The following is a 17,796-nucleotide window of genomic DNA, read 5'->3' as shown; positions in this document are numbered from 1 at the left end:
AACTTCAAAGCTGTCTTATTTCCATAAACAGTAATATAGAAATTTATCAGTAGGCCCTTCAACTTGGACAAAATTGGACACCTTGGTTAAAAAACTAAAAAAATGTATTAATATGGAGTTTAAGAGGATAAGTAAAATATTATATAACAAGTACAGACATTTCAACATTACATATCAGTGTAGCTTTACTCATTTATATATCAAAGTTCTAGATTTACTTAGGTCTCATGTTTGTAAATGCTATACATTCTAGGTGTTTTGTTCTTCACACATTGCAATGTGCGTCTTTTATAAAGAATTATACATATATCCTATTTATACTTTCAGTAAACTGCAAATCCAAATCAATGAGAGCCAGTTAAACAAAATGTTATTGTATTTTAAGGTACCAATAACTACAAAAGAATAAGTTTAGCTATAATAAATTGTGTTTGACCAACTATTATTGCGCATTTAATGTTACTTGTAATAAGGTAACTTTGTAATTTGTGGGCAGGGTGACATAGTCGAATAACGTTGCCACTGGCTTCTTACCAAGGTGCCCATAGTTCAAATTCCGGCCAATGTTTGTGGGATTTTTGAAATGAAAAGTTATGTTCTTGTGGATCGGATTCCTTGTAAAACTTGAGTTCCAATGGCTGTGATCACAATAACAACAGTCACGTAAAACTACAAGCTTGTTTGGTTGCTTTCTATAATATCCAAAAGATCATATAACAATGCAATGTTCGGTACTAAGCATATGTTCAATACATAAAAATATGTAGTGATTTACTGATGCTTCTTTAGATACAGATCACTTGAAATATTTCAAATTCATCAATTAGCTAATTTTTTACTTGTAAGACACTTTCCTTAATTTTATATAAACTACAGTCTTCATGAACTATATTCAAGGTAGTAATTTACAGAATAGAAGCAATCTTGCTAAAAAAAATTCAAAACTTTTTTTATCCACTTCATTTTATATTCTGGAGTAGTTAATTACCTATAAAATTGTATGCTCATATGAAGTGTTCTCAAGAACAGAACTGGAAATGTAGGCATCTCACTCATGGTCTGTCTTGTTGCAGTCTGTCTACAAATCAGGAGATTCAGATTCCAGTTTGAATCTATCCATGATTTTCAACTAGTGCTGCCTAGAATATTTTGCATACCATTATAGGAAGCTGTCCTCCAAAACCATTCCCAAATGTTGTATTGTCAGAAAATCATACCTTCAGAAGTATTTCTTATACTAAAATTCTTGTTTCTTTAGAAAGTATTCTTGTTATACATTTTTAAAGTAATCAGTGGTTTAATTCCAAAGGAAGAAAAGATTTGCTGAGATTAAAACACTCATTATTTGAGTAAAAAAAAAAGAATACCTTTTTTTTTACCAAGTATACAACCTTTTGTTTTATTTTTTATCTTTCTCTCTCTAGGGAAGAGTGGGAATGGTTGAAACGTCAGAATAGTCGTCACAAACTTGCAAGTGGTTCATCTAGTGAGACTATGAGCTTAACATCCAGTGATGAGAGTGGTGTTGAAGATTCCCAGGAGACTGTCACCTGTCAGGGTACAGAACAACAACGGGTATTTGTAGAACTAGTCGCTGCCACTGCAAGAAGACTCTTCTCTTACATGGAAGTGGGAAGTCAAGAGGCTTTAAATCACAGGTAAGATTACACTGTACAGAATGAATTTGTATCTCTTCTCCTTTCATGTTAATTCTTTGAATATCCTCTTCCTGTTGAAATCCTTGTCCTGTTCTTTTGTGCTCATCTTGCAACTGATGATGGCATAAGAGTATGCAATAGAAAATCTAATCATTAGAGTTCAAATTATTAAGTCAAAATAGAAAAAAAAAATTGCATTATCTTTTATATAAATTATCACACAAATATGCAGAAAAGCACTTATATTCCTTTCCAATCTTGGTAGCAGATTTCTGTTTGATGAGACATTTAATCAAATTTTACAATCCACAAAGTTTTACTAAAAACTACTAATCTGGTTAGAAAATTATATCACATTCACATAACAGAGTTTTAGTATTCACTTTGTTCTCATGTTTCTAAATGCTATACATTCTAGGTATTTTGTTCTTCACATATTGTTATCATCTCTGTATATGTAAATATGTAAATAATATAAATATCCTATTTATACATTCAGTATGGTATGAATTATATTATTGATTATATTTGACAATGAATTCTATCAGATACCAACAATTACTTTCAGCTATTTGTTTTTATTTTACAGAAATATTAAGAATGTGAATCTAAGCATTACAAAGTGTCTTATATGCTTGTTGCACAAATGGGTGTCACACAGATCTACTTATTGCCTAGGTTTTGAGAGAAACTGACTTCAGTATATATGATGAAGTTCACAGTTTGACAGCTGATGGGAATACCAACAGTGTGATAAGACCTTTGACTGTGTAGTAAACCCAAAAGTCTGCTTTGAAAGCCAATCTGATGCCATACATCAAGAAAAGAAGGAAGAAATATGTTTTTATTAGAAGTTGTTCAAATTTTATGAGTTTAAAGTTATAAGCATACTCTTTGGGGCGTTGGGCATAGTACTGAAAATAATTAGAAAACTTTCCGTAACTTGACACATTCCTAAAACATTGTCAAATGAAGTGAAACCGACTGCTCTGAGCTCATTTGTCAGCATGTTGAGAAAAAAAAAAATTTCTATGAAAGGAAAGTCATAAAAATGTATTAAAACATCAAAATAAGACTCCTTTTTTCCTTATAGACTAATACCAATAATTAAATTTTACATAACCATAATTTAAATTTTTATATTCTTTGCCTTTAGGCAGTATTCCTAAATGACTGAGCAAGTCGCTGCGCGGTTTGATCACGTAGCTATCAGCTTGCATTTGGGAAATAGTGTGTTTGAATCCTACTGTCAGCAGGCCTGAAGATAGTTTTTGGTGGTTTCCCATTTTCACACCAGTCAAATGCTGGAACTGTACCTTAATTAAGGCCATGGTTGCTTCTTTCCCACTCCTAGCCCTTTTCTATACCATTGAAGATCTATCTGTGTTGGTGCGACATAAAGCAAACTGTAAAAAAAAAAAAAAAAAAAAAAAAAAAAAAATTAAAAAATGTCCTAAATGTACTGTATACAGTAAATATTAACTTATCGACATAGACAGTGTGAAGACAGATAGAAGTTCCAGTGATGAGTGCACCCTATGCAGTACTGGATGGATCAGAGGTTCAAATTCCTGTTCTGCCGTTCTCATTTTCTCCATTAGCTTAATTATCAGAAAAACCTTATATAAAAAACCTACCCTTATATAGAGGTCATTCCATATGTCATGACAACTATGGCATATCCAGAGAAAATGTAGCTTCACCGTAATTGCAGTAAATACATTCAAAAACCAGTGGCAAACAGTGCCGAAATCAACCGACAGATGGCGATCACATGCGAGGATGGCTCAGTACCAGCACCTGAAACATTCAGTTTGAGCTTGGCCAAGCTACAAGATGGATGTAAGCCAAAGTGGAACAGTGAGCATAAGTGAAAATTGCCTTTCTGACTGGCAGAAATGCTACTCAGTGTCATGTGGAACTGCGAGCATCTATGGGTGATCGGTCATTGCCCTATCAAACAGTTGCATGTTGGGTGAAGGCTTTCCGACATGGACGCGCAGCAACGACAGAGACTCACCACAGCCCACGTCTGCCCTACTGACCTGTCCGTGTCTGTAATTGAACAGTGTTTAACAGAGGATCGACGTTGGACTGTGCAGAAATTAATGACATGGACGGGTATGTCGAGGGCAACAGTGTTCCGCATTTTACAGCAGGACTTGAAGGTGTGCAAGAAGTGTTCAAGATGGGTACCACATCAGTTAACAGAAATGCAGAAGTGGATACGATATGAGACCAGCCTTTTTAACCCAGATCGATTTGAGCGAGAAGGGAATGATATGCTCAATCTCATTATTGCGATTGATGAAACCTGACCATGAGGGTATGAACCAGACTTGAAGACACAATCAATAGAATGGTGTTATCCAGATTCACCACGATGACACAAGGTGCTACAGAATCCATCACCCATGAAGTTCGTGCTCATTCTGGCATATGACAGCCATGGTATACAGGAGTGTCACGCTGTTAAGGAGGGCCAAACTGTCAATGCTCAATACTACTGCAACTTTCTGCTGTACCATCTGCGACATATACTTCAACGCAAATATCCGACACTGCTGGATAATGCAGTTGTATTTAAAGTTAAGAACTTCATATTTAGGTTCCGTATTGAAGCAGAATTCACATCAAAGAAAAGTACAATAAGTTCCACCTTTTCAATACATTATATTATGTGACAGTTTTACGTTACAGTTAAACCTTCACATTTTTATACACTCGGGACCGGTTTCGACAGTGTACCTGTCATCATCAGCCAAGAACAATTAATCGAGGACAATAAACCTTACAATACTTCAGGTATGATATAACAGTGAATATAAAATTATACATTATCTATCTACAAAAAGGTGTGAACATGTCCAGGTAAAAAATCACGATTTAAGAAAAATCATAGTCCTGTAGGGTGTACACTTATAAAATTTCTAATTAAAATAACGTGTTAAAAACCTGCTGTTATATTATAGCTATAGCAGAGATGTTTATAGGTGTAAATCTATGGAGTTTTGGCACTCAAGACATATAGCTATGTTTGACAAGTTAAAGTGTTCAAACATTTAGTTAACCTCAGCTGAACTGTATCACATATTCTAAGTGGAACACCATTTAACTAAATGTTTGAACACTTTAACTTGTCAAACATAGCTATATGTCTTGAGTGCCAAAACTCCATAGATTTACACCTATAAACATCTCTGCTATAGCTATAATATAACAGCAGGTTTTTAACACGTTATTTTAATTAGAAATTTTATAAGTGTACACCCTACAGGACTATGATTTTTCTTAAATCGTGATTTTTTACCTGGACATGTTCACACCTTTTTGTAGATAGATAATGTATAATTTTATATTCACTGTTATATCATACCTGAAGTATTGTAAGGTTTATTGTCCTCAATTAATTGTTCTTGGCTGATGATGACAGGTACACTGTCGAAACCGGTCCCGAGTGTATAAAAATGTGAAGGTTTAACTGTAACGTAAAACTGTCACATAATATAATGTATTGAAAAGGTGGAACTTATTGTACTTTTCTTTAATGCAGTTGTACTCCATGATAATTCTACAGCCCACACTGCACACGTCATCACAAATTGTAATAGCCTGGCAAGCTTCAACTTTTGAAAAAGAGACAAAGTCTCTCATAGTGCATCAGCACTGCCAGTAGCTTCAAATAGCCTGTACAGTAGCCTCCACTGTATGCACTAGCCATGTATCTTGGTAGGTGTGCTATTTACCAACTGACAAGTCCAAATTAGCATGCTGGGGCAAAACGCTGGCAACAGGAATGAGTTAGTCTGAAAATTTATAATGTCCAATAATGAAACCATTATATTGGTACAGAAAATTATGGCAAAGATAATGAAATGAGAAAGAACATGTTTGTGAAATTTTTCTCAGAGAATGAAATGGAACGAATATTTAAAGGAAATGTATAATATCCGGAACGATAACAAAACAACAGAAGACTGAGCCAGTGGGAAAGTACCAGTATTAGGTTAGATTAAAAATGGACCTTCACAGAAAGGGGAACTAAATAGAAAGAAACAAGTTACCTACCTATACATAACCATATTGAGGAATAATACTTCATTTAGGATATAGACCAACCATTGACCAAGTGAGAGAAATAAATAAAAGAAAGAAAGAAAGGAACAAAAAGAAGGGTATTCCTATAAAGGGAAGGTTAAAAAAGAGGAGAGTCAAAAGTTTAGTATTGTAGTGCTGTAATCGATATATATCTACTTGTTTCCATACCGTATATGTTAAATTAACATCTACTGTGTTATCGTTTTCCATCAGTAGAACATTAATGTGATGAAATTCAGAGATAATAACATTTTTATTAAATTTCTTGTTTAGGTTATATGATGTTGAAGTGGTGGATCTGAGTCCAGAGGTTTCTTTTCTTATCATCGTACCTCCAGCAGAGTCTGCCTGTGCTGTTCCTGGCCAGAGGGATCTACTAATGCAGAGGGGAGACCTCATTGCTTTACCTGTCCAAGTTTTTGAAATGGTTCATCTAGGCACTTATCAAAAGGAAGTAATTTCACGATATTCTCGCCTTAGCTGTATTCTGGAATTGGATACTGTTTTGGCCCATCATAATCATCGTGAGGTGAGTTAATGACATGAGAGTAAATACCGAAAGTGGAAATCATTGTGCTGCATATAACATTGTAACATATGAAGTGATGCAATGAATCAGTGGAGAGTATATCCCTGAGTCTCTGGATCTTGGCAATGTTTCAGATATTCTCTCACTTGTTTTTTGCTTTGAGCTGATGGTCTTGATGTTGAGCCCATAAACACTAATCATTTGCCTTAAAGTTTTTATTTTTTTATTTTGTCATTGTGTGGTCCAACAGAACACAATATCTTCAGTGGTGTAGTGGTAAAAATAAAAGCATGCTGGTGCTTAAGTAATGACTGTGTTTTTTTAAATAGTGAATGGTGACTGGGGCGTGAGATTTAAAAAAATCTTGGTCTCATTTTGATGATGATTTTTCAATACCAACATGACATGGGATAGAATATTTAAATCTATACAAATATATATTTGTATACATAAAATAACTGGAAATTATCTTGCCTTAGAATAGTTTCCATAGCTCCTCTTTGTCCGCTGTTGATTCAGAGTACCTTGATGTTGGAACGTGACGCAATTGCATGCTGTCAGCTCCACGGTGCCTCAATAGCCGTGACTGGACTATGGGGCAGGCTACCATAACTCCAGAGAGGGGCCATTCATTTTTATAAATAACAGGGAAGATACATTCTCTATTGTCATCCTGTTTCTTTCATTTGGCTACACGTTTCAAGGTGTGTAGCTGTTAGGTTGCATTTTGGAGCTAGTAGATTTGAACCTCACTGCAATAGCCCTAAAGATGGTTTTCCATGGTTTCTGATTTTCACACCAGGCAAATGCTGGGGCTGTACCTTAACTAAGACCAGAACATTGCTGAGAATCCTCTCTCACACTCAGCGGTGCTGCAAGGTAAAGCCTATACTGCTATCTGCAGTTCAGCTACTTTAAGCGGCATAACTTTCCCTCCATCGATAAATTCTTGGAATGCCAATTGCACTGGCTTGTTGTCCATGTGCATTATTTTGCAAAGTCTTGCAATGGATAATTTTCCGTACAAATGGGAAACATTGGATATCCATGCACTTGTTTCGAAGGTGTTTGTGTCCTGTATGAAGATTGTGTAAATATTTGATGGTCCGGTGCTTGAGACACTTTTTACATTTGATGCTTGGAATGAAAAGCATCTTGACTTCAGATTGCTTCAATTGAAAATTGGATTAACTTACCTGCTTTTGCCATGTTGCAGTTTTGTTCTTGAAGACTTGAGAAAAAATATGACAGCTCTACCAGTTCGTCATACATACAAGCTAGATCTCTCAAACTTCACTCGACTGTAATCTTTTTAGTAGTCCCTTGTATTAGGTTTGCTCAGTTTTCGATCTGCTGCTATCAGTGAATGCCTGAAAGAAGTGCTCATTCAAAGCTTTGTAATTTTCCCAAAGAGCCTTGACAGTCCTGAAGCTGCTAGCAACCCAACGCACTCCAAATATTTTCTCAATTTTCTTAATCTGCATATTGAGATCTGCAGCTGTATTTTCCAATTCTCTGCATTTTTTAGCCAACAGGCGGTAAAGCAAATAAATTTTACCAATGAAAAATTGCATATGGTTAATTGCAGATTGATCATTAATTGCATCTATAACTGTCCATTCAATTCGGTGGTTCAAACAATGGCAGGTTAATACTCAAGGAAATCTCTCTTTCAACCTTTTGCAGTCCAATATTCTGTCTCATGTTCCAGTATTTTGGTCCAAATTAATTTTGTACATTTTTACATAGATTAAACTCAGAATTTTTATTAGGAACTTTAATATAGTATTATTATGATAAAAAATGAAATGGCGTATGGCTTTTAGTGCCGGGAGTGTCCGAGGACAAGTTCGACTCGCCAGGTGTGCAAGTCTTTTGATTTGACTCCGGTAGGCGACCTGCGCGTCGTGATGAGGATGAAATGATGATGAAGACAACACATACACCCAGTCCCAGTGTCAGCGGAATTAACCAATTATGGTTAAAATTCCAGACCCTGCTGGGAATCGAACCTGGGGCCCCTGTGACTAAAGGCCAGCATGCTAACCATTTAGCCATTTATTATATTCTATAAACATGAGTCTAATGAGTTACTTACAGCTTTATACAAAAGTCATCAGGGCAGGAGTGATAACTAACATAAAAACTGAAGTGAAGTGATGCAGCTAGGAGGAACCTGCGGTCCTCTAGTTTCCTGACCTGATGATGGCTCCTATCATGAAATGTTACATTCCGGTAAACACTCTTGTCGTTTGCATTCCCATTTGTATGTGCGGAAGTATTTTCAGCATCACTGTTAGTCAAATGATCAACACTGACCTCAGAAACATCATCATTGCCGTGTGCCGTATCCCCTCTTCCACCCCGGCCCATTACCTTTGTGTGTCTTCTTGCTTTTATAGCAGTCACTGGAACTTCCTCTTCTGAATCTTCAGAAACAGCATATGATGGTCTGGGATCATTCCGTGCACAGGCCCACTCGCTGAAATTTCACTTGCAATGCTGGAGTTCACTACACCTTCATCTTCACTTAACAGTTCTATAAACACTTCATCTAATTCAAATAAATAATCATCGTCACTGCTGTCTAAATAAACGTACATATGTATTTCTTCTTCATTCCTATTTGTCGCTTTTATATTGCAAATTCAACTGAGACAATTCCCATTTACAGATAAACACGCATGTGTGCAGCACTACTCAGTGTAAACAAAACACAGCTGACAGGCTGCAGGTAACCAGGTACACAGCTACATAAAATATCTTGTATTATTTCCATGGAGATAATAGAATGGCTTCCTTTGTGCACAAAAATGTGCTCTATAACTTCAGGGATATCGTTCGACCTCAATCAGGTCAAAGAACTTCAATAAATAACTTCTTCAATAGAATGAAACGTAATGTCGAGGTGACCTCTACGTTGGACCAGTTACATTAAACCATGATGTCGAGATCACCTCGACGTTAAGAGCACAGCTACACCGGACTTCACACCCAAAGTCATGCTTGCCCTATCACTGGCAAAATTGTTTCTCAAAAACCTTTAATGAAATCCGTGATTATCTAAACAGTTCAAAAAAGATTAAAATGTAGTTTTTGCTTTTTGATCTTCAAGTTGGACGAGGTCTAAAAAATTTATCATATCTTGATTTTCAAGAACTGTTCTAATATAGATGATTAAACATGATTTTTGACTGACACTTGTTGACTCATCAATTAAGATAGAAACTTTGCAATTTTTTCGAAGAATTGTTTGTGCCAAGTTCTTCTTAAATTCACTAGCAATGTGGCTGATAATTCCAGTGGCACTGAATCTAGAGTATAGAGTAGTACCAATATCCAACGCATTTATTTCTTGCAAATGAATCAAATCTTCATGGTCAGTAAATGGGCAGTTGTTCTGAGCTTAGATAATAAGCAGTATATGATTTTTCACGAGAGTTTAATCCTGATGTAAACAAGGCATGTCCACGCCTCAGCCAAAGAAAGAGTTGTGATTCGCTGAGCCTGTAGTATCGACCTCCGCCCCATCAATGTCTCGTGTTCGGACATACAGTGCTGCGCATATGACCTAAAATAGATGAGGAACAGTTTTTGAGCTGTGTGAAACTAAACGGAGGGGTTTGAAGGGACATCTACTGCTGAAGATTAGGGCCTACGTTATTTATTTATTTATTTATTTATTTATTTATTTATTTATTTATTTATTTATTTATTTATTTATTTATTTATTTATTTATTTATTTATTTATTTATTTATTTATTTACTAGCTGATGTACCCGCGCTTCGCTACGGGATTCTCAGAAAGACTGACCTTGTGGATTTCCTAACTGAAGTAAACAAAGCCCATTACAAAAACGTCAGTAGGAAAGTAGCGATGTTATAATAATAATAATTTCGTGCGGCTATTTCTAGCCGGGTGCAGCCCTTGTAAGGCAGACCCTCCGAAGAGGGTGGGCGGCATCTGCCATGTGTAGGTAACTGCGTGTTATTGTGGTGGAGGATAGTGTTGTGTGTGGTGTGTGAGTTGCAGGGATGTTGGGGACAGCACGAACACCCAGTCCCCGAGCCAAGGGAATTAACCATTTAAGGTTAAAATCTCCGACCCGGCCGGGAATCGAACCCGGGACCTCTGGGCCAAAGATAAGCACGCTATCCATTTAGCCATGGAGCCGGACAAAGTTATCTTATAAAAGACTTGATCAACTGAAAAAACGCACATTTTCTCACTTTTAACGAACAGTACTGCGGTGCCGATCTAACAGTCCAAAGTTCCAGAGCTGGAATGACCAGGCCACAGACATCCATCATCACTCCTCTGCCATAATTCTCTTAAATATGCAAACTGCTCATTCCAATCAGTGCCTCAGAGTACGGATTGAACAGCTCGAATGCTATGATGAACCAGTGTGTTATGTACCAGTAGTATCAGAAAATTTATGAACCAGAGGAATAGCATGCTAAAGAAGAAAGTTATCCAACTCCCCAGATACTTTCCGCTAATATTCAGGCAGGCTGTTACACTCGGTACGACCGGGCGAGTTGGCCGTGTGGTTAGGGGCGCGCAGCTGTGAGCTTGCATCCGGTGGATTCGAACCCCACTGTCGACAACCCTGAAGAAGGTATTCCGTGGCTTCCCATTTTCACACCAGGCAAATACTGGGGCTGTATCTTAATTAAGGTCAAGGCCGCTTCCTTCACACTCCTAGCCCTTTCCTATCCCATCGTCGCCATAAGACCTATATGTGTCGGTACGACGTAAGGCAATTTTCATCCTAACTATCGTACATGTGTGGCAACAGAAGACACAAAGGCCACCACAACAAACAATGGTCAATGTAATGTTATTGTTGATCAATGCTACGCGCTTTCAATATTGTAGGCCTTCACATTTAGTTTTCTTCCGACTCTGAAATACCACTCTTATCATAGTCGGTACGATAAAATTGAATAAAACATAAATGGTCGGAAATTGTATTCTCTATAACTTTTGTTATGTAGTACTTTGCGATAGGACCAATAACATAGGTATTTAAAAATTAAATTTTAGGCGTCTTCCCCTAAACTACGATTTTATACAGGGCGCATAAAACTGTTTATAGTTTAGACTGTAGTTTCTTATTCCCCGACTCTATATACCAACTTTCATTAAATTCTGTTAACCCATTTTCTCATGGCTCGGCGTTGATATGGACTTGGCAACAAAAATACAAATTCATGAATATCTGTGTTATCAAAACCGTGCGGCAACAATGTATGACATAAATGATCGGAAATTTAATTCTATATAACTTTAGTTATGTAGTATTTATCGATAGGACCACTAATAATATAAATATTTGATGATTAAATTTTAGGCCTTCCCCTAAACTACCATTTCACTCAGCGTGAGTAAAATGATTTATAGCCTAGATTGTAGAGGCTTATCCCCCGACTTCACATACCGATTTTCATTACATTCTCTTCAGCCGTTTTCTTGTGATGCGTGTACATACATACAGACAGACAGACAGAAATTACGGAAAAGTAAAAAGTGCATTTCCTTGTTGTATACAATTCTTTTCAAATTCTGAGCAATGTACAGACAAAACTCTTATTTTATATATATTTATTTATTTATTTATTTATTTATTTATTTATTTATTTATTTATGTATGTATGTATGTATGTATGTATGTATGTATGTATGTATGTATGTATGTATGTATGTATTTATTTATTTATTTATTTATTTATTTATTTATTTATTTATTTATTTATTTATTTATTTATTTATTTATTTATTTATTTATTTATTTACTTATTTACTTATTTATTTATTTATTTATTTATTTATTTATTTATTTATTTATTTATTTATTTTAAAGAAAGCTATCATAGGCTAGAACACAAAATTACACGCGTAGGAAGGTTTATCTTAGGACAGCTGTTTGAAATGTCCGCCCGGTAGACTGTAACCTAATAGAATACCAACTTTCGAATTGAAATGTATATCTCTTATCTTGTAGAGTTCCTATCATGATAGAGCATATAGCATGATTGGACATGTCAGACAGAACTGTTGATAATTCTGTAACAACATCTATCGAAAAGAAACAACTCAAAAAGACAATACAATATCCTCCCTATCCATTAATACAGGTTTACGTTCTCTTTTAACAAACTGGAACCCTATGCCCTTTAAAAGTCTGTACAATGTAGTTAAACTGAAGGTGCGTAAAGTTTTATCTTTATTCACACTGTCTAATACTTTGCGTAAAGTAGGTGGTTCATTCCGGAAAAAAATTCACGAATTTTCCTTCTAATACCACTTTTGACGATATCATCGTACTTCTCGATTCTTTGAGGTCGTTTACGTTCCTTTCCCGGCGTTGTTAATTTCCCTGTCTTTCTAAACTCTGTCCGCATGTTATGAACCGAACTAGCCGACACACCACACAACTCTGCACTTAGTTTCTCTACCTCTTTTACGGCTAAACCTGGATTCTGTTCACTTATTTTATTAAAAACAACACAACGCACTGCCTAGGGTCACTTCTGAGCGGTTTTCCTCTTTTGTGCTTCACTACACGGGATGGTCCTACCTCTTGCTCCATTTCTCTCACTATGAATACTGACACTGACAGCTGCTGCACCTTATCTCCACGCTGTACATCTTGGGACTTTCCTCCACTACAAGAAGACTTCCTGTATTACACCACGCCTTCTGCCTTCATATCTCGTTATTTAATCACTGTTTTATTTAAAAAAAACATATAGATATATACCGGTATATATGACAATCATATTTTAATTGGATTACGTACTCTTTCAGACTATCTAAATGTAATAAACTAAGATAAAATTAAATTAATGTGACGTACTAATTTTCTTCGAGCTCGCATACAGTCGAGTTAGTGCGACGGTTGCTTCTCCAATCAACTACGTCTATGGCCACGTGCAAAGCCAAGGTGCTCCGCCTATTTGTTTACATCAGGATTAAACTCTCGTGAAAAATCATATAGTAAATATTTAAGTGTACTTGCGCTGTATTTTTTAATACTGCTTTGGACAACTTTTTCTAAAACATTCTTCTCTCACCCTTGCAAGATTTTTTTCACTCTTTTATGAGTTTCGCTTGACTGATGAAAACTAATTTTATTTCTCAATGATTTCAGTTTCACAGCCATATCTCAGTTTGAAGAATAAGTCACACTGAAATTACTCCATTCAGAACTTACACTGAAACCCTGGTTTACATAAGCACCAAAAGTTTTCACTTTTTCTCACGATTTACAACCCAGAAAACCACTTTTGCACCTCCACCAAGGATGTTTATTTTGCCTGTCAGTCCACTGTTGCTCCGTCCACACATCTGGATAATCAGTTGTAGGGTACAATTCGATATTTCAGTACCTGATTCACTTTCACTTTTATTGCTACCCCTTATTTTATCGTCAACTTTATCACTTTCACTTACCGATGTGGTCTCTTTTCTTAGCACCTGAACCACTTACACTGTTATTGCCACTGCTTATTATATCGTCAGATTTGTGGACTTGATCACTTCCACTTTCCGATGTGGTCTCGCTTTTACCTTCATTTTGCCTACACTGTTTTAAAAAAATGGAGATACTTGTTTGATGTTCTTTAACTCGCTTCATATTGAAGAAAGAAAGAAAACGTATGCTGTGACTGTCACACATGATAGCCCGCCAGAAACGGAATAACTGGATGAATGACAAATGGAAAGTGCTTTATTGTGTTGGACAGAGAACTCGGCTAGTATTGCCAGATTGCTTTCTAGGCTTTTCATGCGCCTTCTCCATTCTCATTTCAACCTGAAGGCTGATGCAGCCACGTGTAAAACGCTTGGCACCCTTTTCAACCAGCTGACCAGTTCGGCCCTATTCATTGTTATCAGCTCTCAATCAAGACTCGTCTGAAACAAAGTAGCCTGCCACATGCATTCAGTCAGCCAATGATCTGCCGACTGTCGTGGTCAAAGGTTTGTAAATGCTATTTGCAATCCCAATAATAATACTTACACATACAGAATTACTTAGTACGATGTATGCTATTTTTGTTTTCTTTATTGAGAGTCCTTTAGAACTCAATTATATTACTTTATTGAAGAAATGACACAGAGTATTGAGGTTGTAAAAAAAAAAAAAAAAAAACCCAGAAAATAGTAATCAGGCGGTGTCTTGCACCAAAGAAAAGTACCCAGACACACCTGGCCTCCACTACACCACTGAATATCTTGTGTACTCACAAGTATGTTTTAAGTGTACCAGATGATGTTGTTTGAGTGTATAAATATACTAGTGGTAAAGCTAAACAAAGCCATCTCTGTGTAGATCATGAAGGCCATGGAGGAGCCGAAAGTAAAGGCACTGGATGGGACAGAGTGATTGAATTTATCTCCGCTGCTTTCACCCCCAGAAATTAACCTGGTTACTTATTTTTTATGTAGGCTAAGTGAACCTCAGGGCCATATGCCTCTCCAAAACTGGAAATATACTGAATTTTTCAGCTTCCTGACAGATAAAGAATGGAACTCATGTCTTTCCATATGAACCCAGCACACCTTTACCATCTTGGCTGGGTAGTCTGTACATACTAGTGGTTGTAAAATGGCATAAAAATGCCAGTTATTCAATTTCTAGCGGGCTATCATGCGTGACAGTCACAGCATACATTTTCTTTCTTTCTTCACTATGAAGCGAATTGAACATGAAAGGAGCAAATTACCATCTGAGTTATTGTAGAGAACAAGTGTGTGATGATTGTGAAACATTTTCACCTAATTCACACAACGATTATCAGCTTATTAGCTTCCTTCCATCTCCTGTTTCATTATCAACTTTTGTAAGAGGGACCCAAAAATATGTCGTATGTTCTCATAAAATGTGATTAATTGACTCTGTGGCATCCTCTGCATAAAATTTCTTTCAATGGCTTTCAATGGCTTTTTGGTGCTTTCTGCTGCCACTTTTGGAGTTGTTTCCTAATGTTGGCCACTCTGACCAGATGATGATGATGATGATTACCAGTATTATTATTGTAACCTACAAAGTATTTCTATCACCTATAGTGTTCATAATTTTTATTAAATGTATTTTGGATAATGAAGGGAAGGAGAATATGACAAGCCTATCTATGTCTAAACAATAAAGAAATTCTTAGCATGGTTTTTGCAGATAATATCCTTCTGCTCTCTCTAACATAAGTTGGTATGCAAAGCAGTATCACAAAAACTGCTGAATATTGCATAATATGTCATTTAAAAATGAACACTAAGAAAACAAAAGTAATGGTATGTAAAAAAAGGGAAATAAATTAAATAAAAAAAGGGGAAGATGTTGAATAGAACATGTAGAATTAGAAGTAGTCAATAAAATAGAATATTTAGGAATTATAGTAGTATCTAAGAATAAGTGTAATGAATAAATGAGATGATAAAAAATGAAAGGCCTGGCTGCTCTATCTAGAATGACATGTTTAGATGTTTAAACTGTTAAGAAAGAAGCCATAATTTCCAGTGTCGACTTCGTAAAAGCAAATAGAGTATAGACAATACATGACACTTCCGGATTTAGCCTTATAAAATGGGCGACAGTTCACAAGTGGCGCTCCTAGTGGCATGACCTGGAAATTGGCTAAATTCAAATATCAGTGAAAATTCATATATGGAAATGGATAAATAAATTACGTCTAGAAGGAAAGAGTTGTTAAGATATTAACTTCAAAGTTGCTAAAGTAATTCTGGATAAAAGAAAAAAGAATTATTTCACAGGTTATTATTTAAAGACTGAAATTAGACATATAATCAAGATTTAAAATAATAAACTTCATTTTTATCTGTATTGAACTTCATAATTCTGCTTATTGTGCAATCATAAAAACAGACTCCATTAAGTTATGCAGTGTCCTTTTTGACAGTATTGTTCGGTGAAGCGAGCCTGATGAGGTGGGAACGTACATAACGCACATAACTACGTTTCCTGGTTCAAATGCAGAACCTGTGAATAATAAGAAATGTAATAGTTATAATGTCACGGAGGAAAGGCAAGATATAAGATTGTGTCCAATACTGTAAATCTTTATATGACTCACCTCAGAAGGTCTTTGACTGAGCGAAGCGTAATGAAGCACTATGACCAGTGATATGATTGAATTCAAGTGGCCACGGTAGGTTGGGACAGGAGAGGAGGAATAGGAATAAGTGGGAGGAGAGACTGAGGAGCGGCAGCATGAGGGGGATCTGGGGCGCACAGTGAATTAAAGGAATAACGAGCGAAACGATTAAGCATAGCGCGAAAAACCGAACTATTGACTGAAACTTATACGTTTTTAAAAAATGCAATAAGGAAATCAAATAGAACTTTTATTTTTTGGAAATCTCATTTAAGTTAAGGTTTGGATTGAAGTATTGATCCAAGTGTATATAGCAATATTCTGTAACATCAAGCAAGCTTCCCTTACCTTAAATCTCCAGGATCTGAATGTCTTGCTCTACAGTTGTGAATTTATGTTTTAGTTCATGTATATGCTGACCTACAACGTAAAACATGTTTTACTTTACGGCATTAACATGTTCTGTATATCTGATTTTGAAGTTGTGTCCTGTTTGACCCAGATACATGCAGCCACAATTATTACATCGAAACCTATATACACCCGATTTGGAATATGGATTAGATCTTCTTATTAAAAGTAAATGTTGCAAAAGCCTTTAGACTAGGTTTATCTTTAAGTAACCTGGTTCGTGAGCGATGCTTAACCTTGTTGATTATACATTCGATAAAGTCTTCCTTAAAGCCATTAGCCTTAGATATTCAATGGATGATATTCAACTCCTTGTTCAATTTAGCCTACACAAACAGCTGTTACCATAAGGCAGGATTCAGAGCACCCACAGAATTAAAAAAACACCACATACAACAGCCTGGTAGAACAAGCTTTTAGGATCCCCATGACAAAGGCTGTCCCCTGTCCAAAACCACCTCTGTGTCCAAAATCACCCCATTTGACAGTATTTGCAGAGAGCTAATTTAACATAGGATTAATATAAAGATAGTGTAGTTGTGAAAATTCAAATTTTTCATTGAATTTCTACAGTAATGTTTCTTTCAATCTGGGTGCATCTTTCAATTTAAGAAAAATCATAGACATGAAAAGTATTTTTTCCTTGGCTAGTACACTGCAAAGCTGGTCCTTGCCTTTAGCTCACTTAAAATAAAAATTATATTTTTTATAGTCATCATCATTATCTACACAAGAAGGTAAAGGTCTCAGTTCACCTGAAAGGACATGGGTTCAATTCCCTTCAAAATTAAAAAAAAAAAGAGAAAATATTTCCACTTCTGGAGAGGCACATAGTCCTTGAGGTTCACTCAGTCAACTCCAGAAATGAGTGCTAGGTTAATTCCTGGAAAGAAAGGCAACACGGCATGGAGCTAACCACTCAATCACACTTTGTGCTGATGTTACAGATAGTGGAAGCCTTTACCTCCCACACCTACAAG

General features: G+C 36.1%; 1 protein-coding gene across 1 annotated transcript in view; it reads left to right on the top strand.

Annotated features, from left to right (window-relative positions):
* wake (wide awake) overlaps positions 1-17,796 on the top strand; it is a 112,689-nt gene that overhangs the window by 62,282 nt on the left and 32,611 nt on the right. Inside the window, exons 14-15 of the mRNA XM_067149174.2 lie at positions 1,425-1,658; positions 6,030-6,285. Coding sequence (XP_067005275.2) covers positions 1,425-1,658; positions 6,030-6,285 — 490 coding nt within the window. The remainder of the gene's footprint in view (positions 1-1,424; positions 1,659-6,029; positions 6,286-17,796) is intronic.

Source organism: Anabrus simplex, chromosome 6 (genome assembly GCF_040414725.1).
Source record: "Anabrus simplex isolate iqAnaSimp1 chromosome 6, ASM4041472v1, whole genome shotgun sequence".
Classification (NCBI taxonomy): domain Eukaryota; kingdom Metazoa; phylum Arthropoda; class Insecta; order Orthoptera; family Tettigoniidae; genus Anabrus; species Anabrus simplex.
Note: the sequence above shows the minus strand (reverse complement) of the source record. Positions and strands in the feature narration are given on the sequence as shown.